Source organism: Vicia villosa, linkage group LG5, assembly GCF_029867415.1.
Source record: "Vicia villosa cultivar HV-30 ecotype Madison, WI linkage group LG5, Vvil1.0, whole genome shotgun sequence".
Taxonomy (NCBI): Eukaryota; Viridiplantae; Streptophyta; class Magnoliopsida; order Fabales; family Fabaceae; genus Vicia; species Vicia villosa.
Window position 1 is genome coordinate 4,199,168 of NC_081184.1, and position 23,314 is coordinate 4,222,481.

The 23,314-nt window shown below is 35.0% G+C and overlaps 3 protein-coding genes across 4 annotated transcripts; 2 read left to right on the forward strand and 1 right to left on the reverse strand.

Annotated features, from left to right (window-relative positions):
• Positions 1 to 1,269: 1,269 nt before the first annotated feature.
• On the forward strand, positions 1,270 to 5,145 carry LOC131601196 (probable 2-oxoglutarate-dependent dioxygenase AOP1). Of its 2 annotated transcripts, none has more exons than XM_058872967.1 (3): positions 1,270 to 1,776; positions 1,865 to 2,186; positions 4,640 to 5,145. In XM_058872967.1, exons 1-3 carry the CDS (start codon positions 1,403 to 1,405, stop codon positions 4,724 to 4,726), a joined length of 783 nt encoding a protein of 260 aa, XP_058728950.1. In that variant the 5' UTR covers positions 1,270 to 1,402; the 3' UTR covers positions 4,727 to 5,145. The 2 variants fall into 2 exon arrangements, with proteins under 2 accessions (XP_058728950.1, XP_058728949.1); XM_058872966.1 differs by lacking the exon at positions 4,640 to 5,145 and adding an exon at positions 2,722 to 4,089.
• LOC131601195 (putative pentatricopeptide repeat-containing protein At1g17630) lies at positions 4,703 to 6,838 on the reverse strand. The gene has a single exon (XM_058872965.1). The coding sequence runs from the start codon at positions 6,824 to 6,826 to the stop codon at positions 4,703 to 4,705; it is 2,124 nt and encodes a 707-aa protein (XP_058728948.1). The 5' UTR covers positions 6,827 to 6,838.
• A 4,874-nt stretch (positions 6,839 to 11,712) lies between these two features.
• LOC131601197 (probable CoA ligase CCL8) lies at positions 11,713 to 22,752 on the forward strand. Its single transcript, XM_058872968.1, has 16 exons — positions 11,713 to 12,046; positions 19,434 to 19,564; positions 19,659 to 19,811; positions 19,920 to 20,109; positions 20,206 to 20,363; positions 20,500 to 20,553; positions 20,695 to 20,802; positions 20,896 to 20,994; positions 21,093 to 21,185; positions 21,300 to 21,377; positions 21,455 to 21,559; positions 21,669 to 21,759; positions 21,861 to 21,934; positions 22,029 to 22,196; positions 22,341 to 22,394; positions 22,512 to 22,752. Exons 1-16 carry the CDS (start codon positions 11,863 to 11,865, stop codon positions 22,551 to 22,553), a joined length of 1,782 nt encoding a protein of 593 aa, XP_058728951.1. The 5' UTR covers positions 11,713 to 11,862; the 3' UTR covers positions 22,554 to 22,752.
• Positions 22,753 to 23,314: the final 562 nt, after the last annotated feature.

Sequence of the window (23,314 nt, forward strand, 5' to 3'; positions counted from 1 at the left end):
TGATTGATGAAATTGGATTGCAGAAAATTAGGTGAACAACTGGATTGAAACGAGTGGAAGGTTAGTAGAGTTTATTGCCAAGGATATGTCAAATGAAATGTCTGATGGGATTTATGCATTGTTGGAAGGATCGGTTTTTGTTCTCATTCACCAACAATGAGAATGACGGGTTTTTGTTGTTATCCTTAAATTTCTGGGTTTTTTAAAGGAAAAATTTGGGGAAGAAGATGAACAAAAATAATTAAAATTCATAAATAGCTTTAGCGTTCGTTTTTCCGACGCTAAATCTGTCACAGTACTTGGTCAGATCCACATGTTATTGCCACGTAGACTTTTAACAGACTTTGACTAACAAAGCTGACAGAAAGGACAAATGTGGTCCTTTTTGAACAATTAAAGGACCACTTTGACACTTTTTAGAGATAAGGGACCAGAATGGACCTTGGGGTATAGTTAAGGGACCAAAAAGAATATTTTGCCTAAATTCAAAGAAATTCAAAAAATTGAAATGAAAATTAAGTGAGACTTTTAGTCTAAGCAATTTGTATACATGAGTAGTTTCTACTAACCTTCATATTCATTCATGAAAGAATCATTTTCATTAGCATCATCTTGAAGAGAGAAGTTTGATGTTTGGTTTGTCTCACTGTTAACTTCATCTTCATTAAAATATGATAAGCTTTGATGAGGGTCTTCAAGACATGGAGGAGGGTAGTTTAAATCAAATTGAAACTCATCAATACATGGAGGGTTATTTAAATTAAAATGAATTTCATTTGTTTCTTCTTCACTTGAGTTGGTGAAAGGAACATTCAAGTTTATGTTAAGTGGCATTTTTCAATTTTAATTAACTGAGAGTTTGTTCTATGTACTTTAAATATGTAAATGTAAAGTTTTCAAATTTATCTATTTTTGGTGGGGAATCTAGTTTCGAATAATTTTGGTGGGAAATTTGGTAAAAATGTGTAAGAATAAGAGTAGTTATTGTGTGAACACTCCTGCACTCTCTGTCCTTTAATTAATTAATCATTTATAATTTTTTTTTAAATATTAAATAATTAAAATTGTGACAATTTTTCATCGCACCCTATGCCTTCTCTATTATAAGGACAAAAAATTACTATTATCATTGTCTAACACTACCATTATTTTTTGAAAATAATTGTACGACAACTAATTAATTTTTGAGGTCTAGGTACACAACTTGTACATGAATGACATCTAAGAGATTATTCTATTCTTGTGTTTTCTTTGCTTTATTTTTTATTTCTTGGTTCATCCATTGTCCAGTTTCAATATTTATAATAGTTCCATACACAAAACTAATCATAACTCTCATAGGTTCAAACTAGCATAAACCAAGCATTACCTTTAATCATATTAGGGAAGGAAAAGTGAAAATATGGGCTCAGAAACCACACCACAGCTTCCACTAATTGACTTCAATAACCTCAACTTAGAAACCAAAAGTCCCAATTGGGAGTTAGTGAAGTCTCAAGTTTATAAAGCACTAGTAGAGTATGGTTGTTTTGAAGCAATTTTTGATAAAGTTTCTTTAGACCTTTGCAAAGCCATATTTGATTCACTAGAAGAGCTTTTTGATCTCCCTTTACAAACCAAGCAACTCAATGTTTCTAAGGAGCCTTATCATGGTTATATTGGTCAATATCCTATGGTTCCACTTTATGAAAGCATAGGCATTGATGATGCAAATGTCTTTGAGGAAGTGAAAAGCATGACCAACATCTTGTGGCCACATGGAAACCAGAGTTTTAGGTATGCATAGTGAATCCTCAATTTGATTCCTAAATTGTTGAGATGGAATGCTATTAACTTTGTTTGTTATTTTGCTTTGATTTTGCAGTAAAACTATACATTCGTTCTGTGAAGGGCAAACGGCGTTGGATCGCATTATTAGAAAGATGATTTTTGAGAGTTTAGGAGTTGAGAAGTACTTAGAGGAGCACATGAACTCGACCAATTATCTTCTTAGGGTTATGAAGTACAGAGGACCTCAAACAAGTGACACAAAACTAGGCCTTAGCACACACAGTGACAAGAATGTTGTGACCATATTGTACCAAAATCAAGTGGAGGGTTTACAAGTTATGACCAAAGATGGAAAATGGATAAGCTACAAGCCTTCTCCTGGCAATTTTGTAGTTATAATTGGTGATTCTCTCCATGTAAGTTCCATTCACCATTCCTTATTACTAACAAATTATTCACTAGTCAATAAGTTTTTTGTTGTTTTAGTACACCAAAAAGTCACACGTCATCAAGAAACCATGTAGGGGGTGAAGATATACCACGCTAGATAACTCAAAGACCCTTTAGAACTTTAGCCTCAACGATGGACTATTACTCTTGTTAAGAAAAGAGGTCGGGCCTAACACATTCCTACAAAACCGGCTTGCAGGGTGAGAATTGCCCCCACTTATAAGGACATGTTCAGGTCATATATTGTCCGATGTGGGACTCTCAACAATTCTCATACATAGAAAGATCTTACATTCTTCAAAAATTGAGGCTAAAAGTAGTTTGTAAGCAATATACATCCTTCTCATTCCACCGAATGAGACAATACTTCGTAAATAAGGTGTCGTAGAACTGAGGGCCTAGGTCACAATCGCATATAATTTTTAACTAGATTGTTAAAATTTAATATTATGGCATTTATTAAACTATATTGAAAATCTTCATATAACATGAATTTGGAAGGCATGGTCAAATGGGAGGTTGCATCCCCCAATTCATCGGGTGATGATGAGTGGGAATGAGGCAAGATATTCGACAGCCTTGTTCTCTATCTTTAAAGGAGGGAGCATTATAAAAGCTCCAGAGGAGTTGGTCGATGAGGAACACCCTTTGCTCTTTAAGCCCTATGATCATGTTGAGTTTCTTAAGTATAATTTCTCTGAAGAAGGCCAGAGGGATCAAAATGCTTTGCGCACTTTTTGCGGTGTTTGAACAAAGGTTATGTTATTGAAAGAGCGTGTGCCATATAAATAATGTGTTTAAGTGCTTTATGTAATTAATATCGAAGTCTGGCGTATGTGGTTGGTCAAAATGTGTTCAAATACTCTTGTGTGTAAACATATATGCAAAGTTGAAGATAATATCAAATTAATTAGAATAAGTACAATGATTGTCAGGAATGGCTCTAAAATAATAAAACCTGGTCTTATTCATTGGACACTCTTCAAAAAAATCATATTCCATGTCATAGAAATAGACATTATAACTTACCAATTAATTAAATGTGCAATTTGAGTGATGAATCATGTTAGTAGAGAATGGACAAATGAATGAAGATAGTATTCTTGTTTTATCCTATCACCGATGATGTTGAGTGGAAATTAGCTGCCGGATAGAAAGGTCGAATGCTTATTAAATACTAACATTAAAAAATTATAAGAGAGTGATGTGTACCTGCGAGATCCACTAAGTTGCCCAAATGGGAGGAGCTCCATTCTGAATTCTCTAATGTTGCTACACACCAGTCCTCTAAAATTGTCTGCTTCTGTTAACATGTCACAGACAAATACTTTATAATCATGTTGTATGAAATTCATAATACAAACATACCCTTTTTTGGATCACTTGTGTGAGTTGTCAGACACATGTTGTAAGGGTGTCATACAGATGTCGGAACCGGTTTAAGAAGTGTCAAAGCAAAGACGAAGAAAAATGGGGACGCTTGTTTGAATTATCTAACTTACATCGTACGAGTGTCATTCAAATCTCAGACACCGACGACGTGTCGGAAACCACGACACGCCTAGTCTGAGAGGTGTTCGTGCTTCATAAGATTCAATTCAAGTTAGTGAATTGTGGGTGAATATAGGTATTAGGTGTGATCCGTAAACTAACAGAAATGGTTCGGTTAGTTTCAGTGCAGTTCGGTTTTACAGTTTGGTCAGGCATAAAAAAGTTATCTTATGAATTGACCTTTCAGATAGATTGGACCAAACCAATCAACGTATCACCTAATCTATTTTTTTTTTCCTTCAAAAAAAGTGCAATCAGCTTCTGATGAAGTTAAGAAAACGTATAAACTAGAGGGCCTTTAGAACTCACTAGTAGATTAACACAAGATTATAAGCAGTGATTTGCTTTTTAAAATTGAGAATAAGTTTGTTATATGAACATGTTAGTTTGTTCATCAAAAGAATAATCTTTGTTCACATCTTTCAATTTTTATTCCTTGCAATAGATGGATCTTTGAACACTTACAACCAGAACAACAAAACCATTGTTCTATACAACAAAGACATAGTAAGCTGCTATCACCGCCTTTTTCTTGTTTTCCCTATCAATCTATATGTTCACTGTACTCATTGATTGGACTCTCATGTTCCACTTCAACATTTTTGAACGGGAGCTCATGTTAGGGATCAAACAGACGAATCTGACTTTACAGGGTGGAAAAGAAAAAACAAAACAGGGACAAAAACTGAATTTTACTATATTTGTAGGTTCTAAACATATACTATTAAATGAAAAATCATTTGGTTATAAGTTGTAGCATACCTTTGAACTATGTGTCAAAATCAAAATAATATGTATAACAAGTTGATCCTATGTGTCAACTACATGTGATGCATCAAAATGAATTGTTATTTTCCTAATTAACCAGATTCCAAAGCAGTTACAAAAAACGAGTATTGCTGTTGGTGGAGAAAGGCATGGCTCGAAAAGACTAGTCTCTCTCAGTTTCCAGTAAGAGCTTTGATTGGTCACAAATACATTGTTGATCAAAGCAACTATTGATATTATAATTTACACTCGCCATTTGAAGTGCCAATTCATCAAGGATCGCATAGATTTCACCCTGCTCCAAATGGACTACATTCCCTGCAGAGAATGTGTATACCTTCTTTCTCACCTCAATCCAACTCTGACCAGGTACCTTTTTTAAACCTTTTTTCTTTGCTGAGACCCTGACCCTTGCAGAATCATCCCATCTTTCACTTGCAGCATAAATATTGGACAGAAGCATGAAGCTCCCAGTTATTTCTGACTTCTGGGCTAGAATTTGTGATGCTGTTTCTTCTATAACATCTGTATCTTTGTACATTCTACATGAGTTTAATAGTGCTCCCCATACACACTCATTAGGTTCAATCGGCATGTTTTTCACAATATCACTCGCTTCATGCAAAAGCCCTGCACGACCAAGGAGATCAACCATGCATGCATAGTGCTCTACATTAGGCTCAATCCTAAACTCTCCGACCATCCGATCAAAAAGGTTGCGACCCGCAGCAACAAGACCCGCATGACTACATGCAGATAGAACAGCAACAAATGTGATGTTGTCTGGTCTCATTCCGGTTTTAATCATCTCATCAAAAGTTCTTAAAGCATTCTCACCAAGCCCGTGCATTCCATAACCCCCAATTAGTGAGTTCCATGAGATTAAATCTCTACCCTTGATATTATCAAATACTAAATGTGCTTCCTTGAAAACCCCACACTTCATATACATGTTAATAAGACCATTCCCCACCAAAATTCTGTCATCCATGAGATTCCTAACGGCATAAGCATGGAGCTCCCTGCCAGAGTTCAATGCTGCTAATTCTGCACAAACTGATAAAACACTTGATATAGTGACACAATTGGGCATCACCTTCGCAAGCTGCATTCGTCTAAACAGTTCCAATGACTCCTCACCACACCCCTTGGAAGCAAAACCACTAATCACAGCACTCCAACTTATGACATTGGGTCTCACCGCCGGATAACCATTCGATTTCTCCAGCTGCAAAAATACTTCATAGGCCTCATCACATAATCCGGATTCAGCATAAGACGATATCAAAGCATTCCAACTTACTAAATTCTTGTTCTTTATGTCAGAAAATATTTTATGTGCATCCCCAAGATGCTCATGCTTCTTCCCATAAGTCCCTATCAAAGCATTTTTCACAAACAAATAATCTTCATAACCACCTTTAATAACATACCCATGAATTTCTTTCCCCCATTGAACTCCCTCCATATCAGCGCACACAGACAATACCACAGCTATAGCTTCAGCGCTAATCTCAACCCCCTTCATTCTCATCAACTTAAACAACTCCATAGTTTCATCACAAAGTCCACACCTAGCATGACTCGACAAAAGAGAAGTCCAAGTTACATAATTCGGCTTCAAACCTTCCAACTCCATCCGTTTAAAAATCCCACAAGCACCAACAGAATCAAGATTAAAAGCATAACCCGAAACCAAAGTATTCCACGACAAAACACTTCTCACAACCATTCCATCAAACACTTTGCACGCATCCTCCATTCCCCTAACTCTCCCATACATACCCACCAATTCATTCCCCACATGAACATGATTCCTAAAACCCAATTGCAAAACATGACAATGAACAACCTTACAAATCCTAACAACCCCAAGATAAGAACACGACTTAACAATCAAAGGCAAAGTAAACCCATCAGGTAAAAATCCAAACTTTCGCATTTGAACATAAAGTTGAAGCGCATATCCATAACACCCATGAGATACATTGGCTCTAATAATGGAATTCCATAAGAGAATGCTTTGAAGAGACTCAACTGGGGTGGTTTTGAACACTTTCCGGGCATCGAAAATGGAGCCGAAACGGGCGTATGTTGCTATGAGCCTGGCGGATAGGAAGGAGGAATGGTGGGCGGTTGTGAGGATTAATTGGGTGTGGATTTGACGAACTTGTTGGAGAGTGGAGCATCGTTGAAGAAGAAGAGAATCGAAGAAATCGAGAAGATGGTTGTTGTAGATTGAAGGTGTGAGTTTGGAACATGAGAGTGATGATAACAAGTTTTTCATATCAATGGAGTTTGAAATTGAGAGAATGAAACCGTTTGATTTAAAACCGGTTATAACAAAAAACCGGTTTATAATAAAAACCGGGTTTGAGCCGGATTCAAACTAGTTTGAATATGCATAAACCGTTTTTTTAGTTTCTTTTTAAAACATCATATTCAGTCTTTCGATAAACTAATTCAAGAAGAGTTTGTCGTTCTTACTTACGGTGTTAATATTTTGGTTAAGAACTCAAATTCACAATGGTGACAACATGATTAAGGATCATAACTATGTGATGGTGTTGATTGGAATATTTGGCATTAGAGGAATATCCGCAAAGTACTTACAAGTAACTAATAATACTCTGATGCCAAAGTTAGTATGAACTGTTAGGTTTTTAAGGTTAAAAAGTGTGTACCTTGAGTGATGGTAGTGTTAAGCTTATACAACTATACAATACATTAAGAAAAAGGGATTCGATATTGAAAATGATTCCGTATTTTATTTATTACTTTTTCTTGGTTGCTTATCTCTTCACTTTAATTCTAATCTTGCAAACTCGTGATATACCCCAAAAATTAACAAATGTTGGCCTTTAAATAGAAGCAAGGCAAGTGTGTTAAGAAATTTTTCCGCTCTCATAGCTACTTTAACCAAATTAGATTTACTAAGGTATTTTTCTACTCACTTAGCAATTTTCATAACAAAGTGTTTTTTCATTTGTACTAGTTAAAAAGTACAGGAGCTTTTGGGTTCCATAAGTTGATAAGGGATACTCCGAGGCTTACGTAAAATGATGATGGTTAGGGCTTGCCCGTGGTGGCGAAAGACCATGTTTGCTAATGTTTACGGTGTTTAAGATGGTATGATAGGGCCAACTCACGTGAGGTGAGAGACTCGTTGTATAAGAGTTATGCTCATTGTGTAATGGTTTGTCTGTCTCCTGTTATAAAGGCTCTTTGGGCATAGGATTCAGGAAACCCTTAGAGATGATAACAACTCCCCCAAGACTGGAAAATACTATTGGCTTCCTACTTTCTAATGGGATGTGGCGTGACTTTACCCAGGTGGTTAGTGTTTGGGTAAAGGTATTGTACACATATTTCCTGAGGACGAGTTCCCCATGACATACAAAAGGTCTCTTTAGGAAAATTTTAAAGGGACTAAAATTGAAAAATATCTAAACTCTAAAAACAATCATAAAATACTAGCAAAAACTAAAGTTGCATGATATAAAACTGTATATTTTTTAAATCGCATAAAATTGTATTAGCATTAAAATAACTAAAAGTGAAACATTCAAAATTAGTTAAGGTCATAGTTCACTAATAGTAAATGTTAAGAGATTAAAATTGCAACAACTAAGTTATATTCATCAAAGTCATTAAAATTGTAATAATAAATGTTTGATTAGCGGGTCAGTGTGTTTTTTGGGTTTGAGTCTGATTTTACCCGAATCCAAATTTTTAATAATTTTTTTTTTAATTTTTAAACTCGAGAATTTCTCATCGCACCCTTATACCTTCTTCGGGCCCATGGCAAAATGTAAAATATGTCTCTATTTTCGGAGATACATCTCCGAACGGACCATTTTTTCAAAATTTAGTTTGAAGATGCATCTCCAAATTTTTCTGAGGTGAATTCGGAGATGTATCTTCGAAAATACACCTGATATTTCCAATTTACAGTTGGAAACACACTGCTACACAATAATAATTACTACACAATAAGGAAATTAACATTGAATCATGTATCTTATTCACACCATAAATTCTTGCAAATCTACAAAGCGAAACTTATGAAATCAAAATACAAAGTTTAGGAACCAAGCGGTTGATCTCCATTGGCAAGGAGCCCCGTCCAAGGACGTACTCGGGGAATACCGAGTTCGATTCTCAGGCGAAACAATCTTGCTTGGCCAGTGCGCATGCCTCTCCGCACGAGTCGGCCTATGGTGGGTCGACACCGGTGCGAATAGAAAAAAAAAATACAAAGTTTACAAAGATTAGGAATATCAGAGGCATTTATATAAAACACTGCATAATATGAATTAAAGAATTTTCTATGTTCAGATAGACTAAAAAAATATAACTGTTATGCACGAATAGAATCTAAATGATGTTAAAAATCTGAATTGAGAATTTTAAACTTGATCTTAGTTCTATGGAAGCTACTTTGCATGTTAGAGTACTATTATGAGTTGCCATATTTAAGATGTTTTTGAGATGCTTTTAAAACATTAAAGGCGTTATTTATTCTTCAAGAAGAAATTGAATCAATAAGTTTATAATATTGTTGAAGTTCTTAGTTCATACTTTAATAGACTAGGATAAATCTTAAATATTACTATGATGGGTCAGTAATCACTCACAAACACAAGTCAAATTAATAACAATGAGAACTAAAATACTTTGATCCTTAAATATTATAATTTGTTATTATTAAACCTTATTTTGAAATAAAATGGAAAAGGAGGAGTAAATAAAATGTGTAGTGGAAATAACTAGAACAATACTGTAATTTGATTAGTCTCGCTGTTGTACTTGACAGTATAAAGGAAAATAAAAGAAGCAAATTTGGTCGGTTGAAAGTGCGCTACAGCTAGAAGAGAATGGGACACACTACTTGTGTCCTCTTTGATTGATTAGCCACAGATATAGATTGAAGAGAAAGAAACAAAAAATGATTTGTTCTTTGTAAAGAAATTTATACCATAACTATGATCAAGTTTAAAATTCTAGATGATCAATAACTATGTCCTTTACCTATTTTCTTTTAGGAAACCTTTTCCGGTTTCGGTTTTGGAACGGATCAATAAAATTTTTGTTACTAACGAGTATCCAGGGGTAATTTTTAAACATATTAAATAAAGAAAATATTTTTTTATAAAAGTTAATATTTTAATTTCTAATACATTTTTAATACATTAAATATATGCATTTTCAAAAAAACTTATCACTTTAATCATTTAAATAGTGTCTCAAAGACACCGGTTAACATTTCCCATAAAAAAAATCAATTACACTATTCACCGATGAGTGATTTACTTAAAGTCAGAAGAGTGAAATATGATATTTCTCAAAATAGAAATCATTACAATATTGTATTTAGAGTTTACATCACTAATAAGAAATAATAAGCACTTATCATTCTAAAAAAATATAGACACTGTCATCGTTAGGTCTTTATTCAAATTTAAATCCTAAATCTTACAATTGAGTGTATGAATTTTGTGTAACATTTGACATTTCACTAAATATTATTTGTGTAACATTTGACATTTCAATATATATATATATATATATATATATATAACGTGTATAATTTAATTTAATTTATTTATTTGTTATTTTTAAAATTAAATATAATTTGAATTATTATTTTAATATAAACAAATAATTAATATTTATTAATTAATAATTTTAAAAAAATTATTGTTTTGTCAATATTATTTTCAAATATTTATGATATTTTAGTTTTAATTTTTAAAAATAAATATCTTATTTATATTTTAAAAAAAAATTATATAAATATGCATTGTTGAATTTATTTATATTTTATTTTGAATTTTTTTTTATAAATTAAAAATTTAGTTTTGACAACCCGTATTATAAATATGCATTGTTGAATATTAAAATATTATCAAAATTACGTATTTTTTTTAAAAAGATGATCTTAGAAATAACTTTTATAAAAAATTATTAGAAAATAACTTCACGTCCTATCACTTCTAACTATCACTTCTAACTTTCTGCGGTGAAAAAAATTAATTTTGAGAAAATTGATTTTGTAGAATTAATTTTAGTTAAAATTAAGTTTAATAAAAAGTGATTTATGTTTGGATATATTCACAACTAAAGCGATTTGTATGAAAAATGTTGTTTGAATATTTTATCAAAATTACTTTTCGATGTGTAAATGACAAAAATGGCACACAAAAAAAGACGACGAGAGTTATTGATGCTGTTAAATTTAAGGAAAAAAAAGAAAAACTGAAAAAGGGAGAATTAATTCTTAGAATTGATTTTAAGAAACTAGAAATTGTAGCTTCATAAACAATCAATTTTGAAAAAAAAAAAAAACACAGTGGTAGCACAGTATGTGAAAATGTCAAACATTCCATAATTAATTTTAAGAGTTCGGAATTGATTCTATGCTTTCTACTGGATAACCAAACATAAACTAAGTTTTTTCGCGACATGATTCTTTTCTCCCATTCCTCTCTAACTCTTCCACTCAGTTCTCTTCTCCTCTCTAATCCTTTTTTTAATGATATTTTCATTTGTTTAAGTAAACTAACTTCAAATTTAATCTTTTTTTTTTTTACAATTTTCTTATTTAAAAAAGTTATAATAAAATAATAAAATATTTAGAATAATAATTTAAAAACCGTTGCTTAAAAACTACATAGAAAAAAGTTTATATTTTATTTTGAATTTATTTTTTATAAATTAAAAAATTAGTTTTGACAACCCGTATTATAAATATGCATTGTTGAATATTAAAATATTATTAAAATATTATCAAAATTATGTATTTTTTTCAAAAAGATGCATCTTAGAAATAATTTTATAAAAAATTATTAAAAATAACTTCAGGTCCTATTTAAAAAATTATGTATTTTTTTCAAAAAGATGCATCTTATTTAAAAAATTTATAATAAAATAATTAAATATTTAGAATTATAATTTAAAAATAATTTAAATTAAGTATTTATTTAAAGTATTTTAAGAAATTATAATTTCTTTAAACAAAAATACATTAACATTATTAACTTGTACATATATACCACATAACTCTTTGATTGATTAGTAGGGTCAATTAATGATGTTGTCGCAAAAATGATTAACTTGTACTCTGTAAAATTATTATTCATAGAATCAATTATTGTAAATTTCAAAACCAAACACTCCCTTCAAAAAACATAGAAACGTGGTTCAAATGATAGTGCATGGGGACATATAAAACCACAGTCGATGAATCCAGTTGAGAAAACCAACCAACGTTAGAAAAACTACCTTAAACTCAAAATCAAATTGTTTCAATTCACCATCAAAATGAGCCACTCATTTCAGACATTCAACAAACAGTTTCCTCTTCTTCCATTTCATCATCTTCATCATGATCATAGATTTCCTCACCATCACTTTTCTTATCCGTTGTTGCCACCTTCCTCTGTTAACTACTCTTACACAACCACTATCTCTTGCTCTCAATCTCGTTCTTCATCACATTCCTCCTGTGAGTCTCTCTCATTTCTTTCTTTCTCATAATGCCTATTTCTTTGTATTCTGTGATTTTTTTGTTTAACAGATTATCGGTGTTCACACCGACACTACACTACTAAGTACGTAACACGCGTGATCATATTTAATTTGTTACTTTTTCAAGTTATTAAGGTGTGTGTTTGGCTCAATGTTGAACGGGACATTATATATTGGACGATAAGGAATCAACACTAGAATTAAGTAAGTATATTAGAGATGAGAATATTATATTGAACGTGTGGTAAGATTAAATGTGATAACAATATAAATGATAATATTCTAGAGTGTTAGGGTATTATTTATAGTAAAAAAATAATTGAAAATAAACTTAGGTGGTTTGAACATGTAGAGAAAAAATTGTAAATTATGTGACAAGGAGAGTATATGCTTACTACCCGCACAATAACATGAGGCCAACTTATCCAACTCGCTCCATTGAGCCAAAGATATACATACCTTCACAAAAGGTTTATCGGTACATAATCTTTAATCTCCACTCTCACTATGATTATCTTGAACCCTAAACTGACTTGGACGTTGGAGTGCTAACCATACAGCCGCAGGTACCCCCCTTTGATATGTCGTATAAGATATTAGCAATGTCAATTCAAGATCGACATTGATTAATGAAGTTGAATCAAGATCAGCGTCTACGGTTCAAGAAACACTATGATCGCAACCTCCAAACCCCGAGTGCATCACTGAATTGCTCAGGAAACTTTGCTCCGCCGTAGTTTCCGTAGTCCTCTCCAGATTTGGTTCCGCAATGGAACAGTGGCGCCGTCTGTGGGAAACGACTTTCGATTCCTATCATTTCCACGATTTCATATCCTATTTTCACTCACATACTCGTAATATTCTTGTAACGTTGAATCAAAATCACATTCAACCTTTCAATTCAAACTATCTCTTGAAATTTGCACACGCCGTTCGATTTCTTCATTCACGACTATCTAGATTTCGAAAGCGGTGGTGCGCGGAGACCATCGAAGTTCGCCGGAGCCGACTCGATCACAGTTCCACTGTCAAGATCTACAATTTCCTCGAAAATCCTACGAATCACCGGGGAGGATGATCTCAGATCCAGATCTAGGATTGTACTGGTCTCCAAAGGCAATTTTTGAGAACACCAGGCATAAACCCCACCGACCACCTACCAAGCGAAGACGCCAGGGTTTTCTGCCACAACCGGGATGGTCGTGTGGGAAACATCAAGCAGGTTTCATGTCCCTCATCTGTAAGTATGATTCAAAACATAACGACATTTAATCGGACACATACTTTATTCATATGAATATGATTTAAAGCATAGTTGCGTCTAACCGGTTTCCTGCGAAATCATTACAGGTGCATTATAAAGCATGAACGCCCAGAGCTGAGCTCATGTCTCACCATTATGAATCCAACGTACGGACACATCAAATTGAACCAAATGTTTTTCTTACGCAAGCATGTTCTAACTAAAGCTACATCCGAATGACTCGAAATATTGTCAAGACAACACGTACATCTTAACGGGACATGCTAACAAACAAGGCATCCAAACATGGCATCACAAAAAACTTGAAGTTATTTACACTTTAATCAAATATTCTTTACCGCTCTTTATAGCAAATAAATCAATAAATTACAGGGCTCGAAATCGATCCCTGACGCTCTTCGACCTTCAATCACCGAAAAATCTTGATTAAGAAGAGCACAATAAGAAATTGAAAGAACAAGTATGGTAATGGTATAAATAAATATTGATTACAAATCGAGGCACAAAAGGCCGACAAAATCTTACAGGAGCAAAACAAAAGTAAAATAGAAAGGGAAGCACAAAGACCCTCAAACATCAGCGTCCGACTCCAAAACATTCGGGACACCTCCTGCATCCTCTTTAGGAACAACTCGAAAAGGATCCGGTTGATCGGCTGTGACAGAAATTATAGGACAAAATCTTCGCATCTGCTCCAACATATGATCCCGGACCCGATACACGACTTCCACTGCCCGCTGAAGAGACTCTTGAGATTTCTGCCATGTGGCAACCACCTCCTCCTCAATGCCTTTCAAAGCATTGATCTGATCATCCTTCTTCTGCTGAAGAACTTTTCAATCCGCTTCGAATGCACGACACACTTTCGCTGCATTTTAAGAAGCCTTCTTCCAACTTATCTCTTACTTAGCAAAAGAAGCCTTTAACCTCGTTATTTGAGTAGAAATATTTGACAGAGAACCTTACCAATCTACCTCTTTCTGCAAAGAGGTAGCAAGCTCTAACTTTACCCGTAACTTGGCCAACTCCTTCTCAGCCGCGAAATTTTCTTGCTCAAGGGCCCCACATTTCTCCTTTTAACTCATCCCGCCCCCTAAAAAGGTCACCATAGCCCACTATATTGTCATGTCCTGAAGCTACCATCGAAATCAGGGCTCCGACCCTAAACTGGGTTTAGGAAGGATCTACAAAAAGATCCTGCTTGATAGTTACGAATGAGCTCCGGACAAAGGTTAGGTCCTCATTGGCCACAACAACAGCAAATTCCTCTAAGGTGCTAGGTACCCGAGATGGAAGAATAATAGAAAGCTGGAAGAAAGGAGTAATAGCCTCCAACTCGGAACCCTACGACAGGCGAGCCCATTTAGAAGAATATCCTTCAATAGAAGTGGGAAAGCTATCACCCCAACTCCTCTTGACAGAAGAAGAAGATAGTGAAGGCTCGCGGATAAAGAAGTTGGCCACCACAGTAGTCATTTGTTCCACCTCAGGAGTTATACCCGAGATAGTAGTCCAACTACTGTCTGGGCATCAACTGTAATCGGTTCCTAAACCCCTAGAGCAAAAGTAGAAGTAACACAGGAGTCACCAACACTCGACCAGATAAACCGATTTTAAGACTCCGATCCTTGGTGAATGCGAGAGCCTTATGCAACTAATGCATGGATGTTATCTTCAAGGCACCAACTACACTTTTTAAAAAAATGCTCTGAGTCCCCATCCTTACCAAAGAGTTTTTGCCTCTCAACATGACCATGTGCAGTGATAATTACATAAGTGTCTATTCGCTTATTCTTTCGCAGAGAAATAGGTGCTTCACCAAGACCAAATCCTTCTTAATAACTGAGCCCTTGATACCAACACACAGATCCTCTTTCACTTTCACCTCCTCGGAAAATAAAGTAATTAGCCCATAATGGTAAGAAGAAAGAGGCCGACAAAAATAAGTTCTAGACCAATACTTCAAAAAACCGCTTTTGCAAGAATGGGCACATCACATCGGGGTCGAGAACAAATAAAAGGAAAAATAAGCCTCAGGAGTAATAGGTTTCACCGACATGAAACATTTAAGAAAGCTACCCCAGTCAGTGGTGAAAGGGATGAACTAAGGAACTTAGGGGCGAAGGGAGACCAATCTCCGATCCCAAGGATCATCCTGAAAAGTATGGGCCATGAAAAAAGATCTAAAAAGATCTCTAGATAAGGCTTTCAAGATTGATGCTCTTCGTAGAGTTGGAACACCTTCATAAAAACTCAAGTTTCGAGATGAAACTACGAGGGGGAAACTCTCAAACGGTCCATCACAACCACCTCAAAACCAGGGTGAAGAGACATTCATATAAAGGAACCAGACAACCCTCAAAAGAACTGCATATCCTCTCCGTCGGGCATATTGGAAGAATCAACTAATCTGAGGGGATGTCGTCTGTAATGTCAGCATTCGCTATAGCCTCGACAATATTCAAGATGGAAGGAGTCCCAACCACTTTGACGGCCAAGGAATGATATCTGTTGCCGTTAGTCGACTAAATTAATTGAAGTCCATTACGGGCCAGTTCATTACCTTTATAATGATCACTGAGACTGATCTAAGACATAGCATTAGATTGTCCCTGACATTCTAAATGACGCGTGATTTCGTTATCACTAGGTTCAGTGTCAATCGCTCCCCGATATACTTTGACGAAGATACCAACATGTTCCCTCTTTTACTAAGAAGCTTCTATTTCTGCCTCGGTCAAGACAGGAGGAGGCATTAGTTTCTCAAAAGGGTCACCACTTTCACCATTTTTCCCTATCAGGAAAATTCCCAAAGGGCCGGATGACAAAGTTTTCTCAAAAAAGGAGTCCTTAAACACTCCTTAAGTTTCCGAATCCCCAATCAGAGAAGTGATCTCCGATTCAAAATCCCTCTAGGTATAAGGAAGGGAATGCGGCGCAGATTCCCTCCTCCTTCTCAAAAAGGAAGAAGCACTATCTTCTGAGTGACTCTTTATGATAATAGGGTTATCTTTTATCGTAACAAAAATACAATAAATGCTTGAATGAAAAACCGAAGTGGAGGGAAGGTACCTTGAAATGTAAGGTTGTTGGAGCGGTATAGCGGCAAGCAACAAAAGTTTTGGAAGTATTTATCCGGGAAATTATCGTCTCCATAGGGACTAGTGCTACTGGACTGCCGTTCGACGGATTCTTTGTTATGAGTTCGGGTTAAAATGGGTTTAGACGGTAAAAACTGAAAAGTAACTATGAACATAAAAAGAATTCATTCTTCAAATAGAAGAAACTATCAAGGATTGCATATAATTTACTCTTCACAAACTTAAACTTATTGACCTAATATACTCAACTTGTAACCTATCAATATTACCACATGTCAACAACATAACCCACAACATTATCTAAGTGACGATCTCTCAGACACCTAAACAACACATGAGAAATCCGAGCTTCCCGTAAATGTTGATCTCTCAGACAAACACGACCACTCAGACGCATTAAGCACTGACACTAAGTGATTATCAACCTAATCCATCTCTGCAATTAAATTAATAGAAAATCATCCTAGATAAGCATTAGTGCCCTACATCTCTATAGCAACTCAAACACATAGCCACAAAGCAACAATCTAAGACAATAATCCATAAAAATATGAAAGCAAGCTTTATATAACATAATAGTCAACAAATATACATGAGATCAAAGTATATACATAACAAAACTCACAAAAAAAACTACAAAGAGAAGAAATGGAGAAAAACCCAAAAATCTCCCGGTTTGTCGGCTCCGATTGATGAAGGATTCAACCCCGGATCATCCATTTGACAGCTCCAATGTGTTTTCTAGCATCATTCCACTAAAAAAATGTTATTGGATGGATTGGAGCTCTAAAATATCCAACCATCTCTCAAAAATGTGATTTTTCCTCTTTTATGACTTTCTAAACCGCCCTACAGCGCGCGTCGCGCCCAACCTGCTGTATTGAAAATTTAGTAAAAATGACGTAACTTGAGAACCGTAACTCCGATTTGCGCCCGGTTCGAAGCGTTGGAAAGCTTATTCAATTTCCTATCTAACAATGACAACATATCAACCAAATTGGTGATTTATTATTTTTTGGTTTTGAGCCTTATTCGTTGATGCGCTTGTTCCGTTGCTCAAAATCGCGCGTTTGAAGCCGTGTCTTCGACACTTTATTGCTCATGCTCCAAATACGCAAGAATACCTACAAAAAGAGTAGAAAAATATCAAAAGGTATAAAAGTGTATGAAAATATATCTATTCACAAAGCATACGTATTTATGCACAAAACGGGATATTATTCAAACGGTATTAACAAAAAGTATCGTTAAGTGCAACAAAACATATATACAAAATAAGTACATTTTTGCACTTAACAAAGGTCAGGGGAAATAAAGCAAAAAAGAAAGGTGAAAGCCAAAAGGCTTTAAATGTGTGGAGATGGTTACTCTTGTAAAAATGTTATCAAAGAAGAGAGAAAAGCTCAAATGAAACAAGGAAAACTCAATCTACAAGATTGTGAAAAAAGTTTCTCCACATTTTCTCTATCCTTATATAGGAGAAGACAATCGGGCAAATCAAATTGAAAGTAAGAAGCAAAGTCTGGATGAAAGGTCAGATTTTGTCTTGGGAAACACAACCAAACTCAAGCACATTCAAGTGCACAGTAAACTGCATCACGCCACTTCATACCTTTTCAGGTCACACATCAAAAAAAATGGTGAAACATTTCTGTGATGGAACTGCATTTAATGATCACGCTCTCCATTACACTTTGGTAAAATCAAAGAAGCGCATGCCAGCCGATGCTTGGACAACCATTCCCCAAGGCTGGCCACAACTGCTAAAAGACTCCTTCGACATCCTGAATGTCCGATGAGACTTAGGGGAAACTATTCCATGTCAGCCAAAGACTCAATCACACGAGGCCCACTTATCAAATTCGCTCCATTGAGCCCAAGGTATAAATACCTTCACAAAGCATTTTCAGGTACACAATGTCTAATATTTGGGCGTTGGAGTGTTAACCAAGCAAGTACCTCCTTGATCTGTCGCATCGGAGATTAGCAACGCCAATTCAAGATCGAAAATGATTAACGCGTTGATTCAAAACCAATATCTACGGTTCAAGATACACCGTGATCGCAACCACCGATCCACGGTGTTGCATCACTGAACTGCTGAGGAAGATTCGCTCCGCCATAGTTTTCGTAATCCTCTCCATTTATGATTCCACAACGGAACAGTAGATAAGATGGAAGAAGTCAAACAACTAGAGGAAGAAGAAAACCTAGAAAAACTATAAGGAAAATTATTATGAAAGATTTCGAAATTAATATTTGGATAGAAGCATGGTCTTGGATATAACATAATGGCGAAGTTAATCCATCTAGTCGAATCCACTTAGTGAGATAAGACTTGATTATTGTTGCTGTTGTGTCACTGTGTGGGTCAGTGCTTGATAGATACTATGTTCTGAACTTTTACTCCAGATTGGTGCATGAAATTGTAAGGTTGAAAAAAAAATGTCATAGAAATTATGGGTCATTTTAGTTCAGATATTACCCTATGTTAGTGAATGTATCAGATTAGTCCATAAATTTGAAAACTACCAACAATTTGGCTCAAATTTTTTTAGTATGATTGTTAAATTAGTCCTGTGAGTGTTGGTATGGATTAAGATGACAGACAGTTTGCAGCTTTTGGAATTTTTGTAGTTGTAGCAATTTCTCTTATTTTTGGACTAGCTTAACAATGTCATGCAATTTCAGGATCAGAATTGGGAAGGTTGGTTAAGAATTCTCATTTTTATGTTTATCTTGCTTATCCTTAACAGTTGTAGGGTTCCAAACTCACTTGAATTCCCAACACATTGATTATCATGCAAATACCGAAAAAAACTAATGTAGACATTGAGTTGTTAGTCCCTTGAGAAAAATACCGAAAAAATATCTTTCTTGTTCAGTATTCATAATGTAGACATTGCTTTGTATCTAATAATTTCATATGTAAGGTTATTTGATTGTTTCTTCCTTTTATATCGCATCTCAATCTACTACATTTATGGACATTTTCAAAGCAATTGCGAAACAAGAAGTTGCAAGTCATGAAAGTGTTGCTATCAGAGTTGATCAGAAGAGTTATAGTTACAATCAGCTTATCTCATCGGCACAAAAGCTATCTAATCTCTTGTGTGAAAATGATGTCAAGGTAGTGAGCTATACCTTTGATTTCCTTTTATTTTAAAAACAACTTATACTTATATATAAGCGCTTGTGCTAAAAACAATTATGTTATTTTCTAGGGAAATCTTGCAGGAGCTCGAGTAGGAATTGTAGCCAAACCATCTGCAGAATTTGTTGTCGGAATACTTGCAATTTGGTTTAGCGGAGGTGTTGCTGTTCCACTTGCACTCAGCTTTCCAGAAGTAGAGCTCCTGTATGTGATAAATAATTCGGTATGCTTTGGAAAGTCTCACTTTTTCTTACATGAGACATCCTTTTCTTTTGTTTGTTTAACATATGCTTTAACCTTGGATTGAATCTTAGTTGAAATTTGATTATAGGATGTGTCTGCAATACTGAGTACCGAAGATCATAGCGAGTTAATGCAAAGCATTGCCAACAAAACATCATCTCGGTTTTTTCATATTCCGCCCGTTCCTAATAAGTCCTCAGAGAAAAGCAATAATAAGCATTCACAAAATGGAAAACTTGACACAGACAGAATTTTCCTGGAAAATATCGGAAAATCTAGTAAGAGTATCACACTTTCGGTTTTTAAAAATTGATAAAGTTGTAATTTTATGACAGTTCTTTCTCATCATCTGTTTTTCGTATCCTTTGACTTAGTTGAAGATCCAGCATTGATAATATACACTAGCGGCACAACAGGTAAGCCTAAGGGAGTTGTTCATACACACAGAAGCATCCTTGCTCAGGTCCAAGCATTGACAAAAGCATGGGAGTTTACATCAGCTGATCGGTTTTTGCATTGTCTACCACTACATCATATCCATGAAAGACTTTTTTTAATGCGTTGTTCGATACTTTTGTAATTGGAAAAAAATTTATCATATTTAGTATATTTGCTGAAAATATGATCTTGATATCTTTGTGATGTCAATCCTTAACATACATGAAGTACATGTCCACGGGCTTGTCAAGGGTTTACTAGCCCCTCTCTACGTCGGTTCCACGGTAATTTACTTTTCTCACTTCTTACAAAGCAAATACAATAAGATAAGAAAGTGTTACTTGTGGTACAAGTAACCTCAAAATAGCATCCATTCTGAATGTATGATTTTTTTGTCGCTAAGAGTATAAACTACCTTGTTGAAGGTTGAGTTTCTTCCGAAATTTAGTGTCAGTGGAATTTGGAAGAGATGGCGCGAGTCATATCCAACTGATGGACACAAGGCTGATGACGCTATAACTATATTCACCGGAGTAAGTATGATTAGTATCAACATTGAGCAAATCTATGATATGGCTCATTCTCACAAAATAACTGAAGTATGATTATATATTTTCTAAATGAAGGTTCCGACTATGTACATTCGACTAATACAAGGCTATCATGCCATGGATCCCGAGCTGCAAGTCGCTTCTGCATCTGGTGCGAGGAACTTGCGTCTAATGGTAAATAACCGTTATATGTATAAAACATTTGTGTGATGACTATTGACTAACCATTCTCAATCTAAAAAAATCTGATATGTTATCATTCTGCTACTTAGATGAGTGGATCCTCTTCGCTTCCTCAACCTGTTTTGCAAGAATGGGAATCCATCACTGGACATCGCTTATTGGAGCGCTATGGCATGACTGAAGTAAGTAAAAACTTTAACGAATCATTTTTACTCGTCAAGAATCATGCACATTTTTTATTAATTCTGCGATGATTTTTTTAGATGAACCTTACGTTATTGTATCGATGTTTCTAGTTTATTATTGCGCTGTTAAATCCTTTGAAAGGTGAGCGTAAAGCAGGCACCGTTGGCAAACCGTTACCTGGTGTGCAGGTTAGTTGAGCTAGCACTTTTACATTTTCTGTTAACCATAGAAAGATGATACCTTGGCTTTTCTGCATGAATGGCAGGTCAAGATTCTTGCAGACGAGGAGCATGAGAGTGGGGAATCGGGGGGTGGCGAGCTTTGCGTCAAAAGCCCTTCATTGTTTAAAGAATATTATAATCTCCCCGAGGTACTTTCAGGATGTTAATTTCTCGTATTTAATCATTCTGAAATCATCATTTTGTTATAATTATTACCCTTGTACTATATCTCCCTCTAAGAAATTTTGCATTTTTTAGAAAACGAAAGAATCGTTTACAGATGATGGATTCTTTAAGACCGGAGATGTTGTCACTACAGATAAAGATGGATATTTCATCATTTTAGGACGTAAGCGAAAGATTCATAAATGTGATCTTATCATCAGAGTAGTAGAAGTTCGATTGCGATGGAAGTAAAACCTATTGAGTACATTCTATACTTTTTATCAGGTAAGAACGCGGATATAATCAAGAACGGTGGCTATAAGCTGTCTGCATTAGAAATTGAATCAGTAATAGTTGAGGCAAGTGGCTCTCATTTTCTCATCCTATGGTTGTCAGCTGTTAACAATACCATACATTTATGATATGATATTCACAATCAAAACCTTTTTGCAGCATCCAGCAGTCTCAGAATGTTGTGTTTTGGGCATACCGGACAAAGTCTACGGAGAAATTGTTTGTGCAATTATCGTGCCAGCCGCAAAGAGCGAAGAAGAGTCGAAGCCTGCTCTAAGCCTAGCAGAGTTATCCACTTGGGCCAAAACTAAACTTGCACCTTACAAGGTATTGTTGCATGACCATTTTCGTACGTGTTAAGTGAGAGCATGAGAATTCGAACAAGAGTTGCAAAAATTTCATCAATCTATTCATCATAGTTACAAGAGTTGCAAAAGTAAACTTCTTCTAATAATTTGTTTATACCTTTAGATACCAACTCGACTTATCGTGTGGGAGTCGCTCCCTCGCAATGCAATGGGGAAGGTAAACTACTTTCGCTTCTATGCGTCCTAATCATAATCAAACATCAGTTTCCTTTTCATTTCGTCGCAAAATAATCTTTAGGAAGCAAAGTTAATTCTTGTCTGATTAAAATTTCAGGTAAACAAAAAAGAGCTGAAGAAGTTGGTGAGTTCAGAATGAGCTTTATTTACTGGCCAAAGTCAATTTTTTGAGACCAGTTTCATGATGATTCAATGTAATTTTATCTATCTAGACCTATATATTATTAAAACTATGGAGTATGGCTTTTGTAATGCACTCAATCTTATATTATTATTATTTTCTTTAAAACTATTGGCAACATTTTGTAATGTGATTAGTAAAATTTATTTATAGTAAATTTATGATAGTGATAAGCTTAGGATCTGCTGCATTTGGAAGTTGAGGTGATGGAATTGGCAGTATTCCATTACCACACTGGAAATCAATAGTGCCTGCACCTCTCATTCATAATTCTTTCAGAAAAAAAAATTATCTGAAAATTACTATATTGTAAATCATGGTGAAAAGTACAATATTTATAAATTAGAAATAAAAGTGAGGTGGAAATACAAAATTATTTTATAGGAAGTTTATATCATTAGGATAATGTTTTATTTTCATCTAAAGAATATAGAATGGATCTGAAAAAAATCACTTACAATTAGGAAGAACACAAGTGGGGAATTCAAAGGAACCAGGTTTCACTACAAGAATAAAAGAAGGTTGAGCGGTTTTTTTTAAGAGTTAAGCGGCTGCCGCAATACTTGGGTCGCGGCGGTTTATGTTATGTCTCAAAAGCGTGTGCCATCAATATGAATTGCGGCGGCGGTTTTAAAAGACGTCACTCCAAACCATTTGCGACGTTATTGAACTGCCTTAAATAATCATTTGCGACGGATTCAAACTGTCATGAATATTTT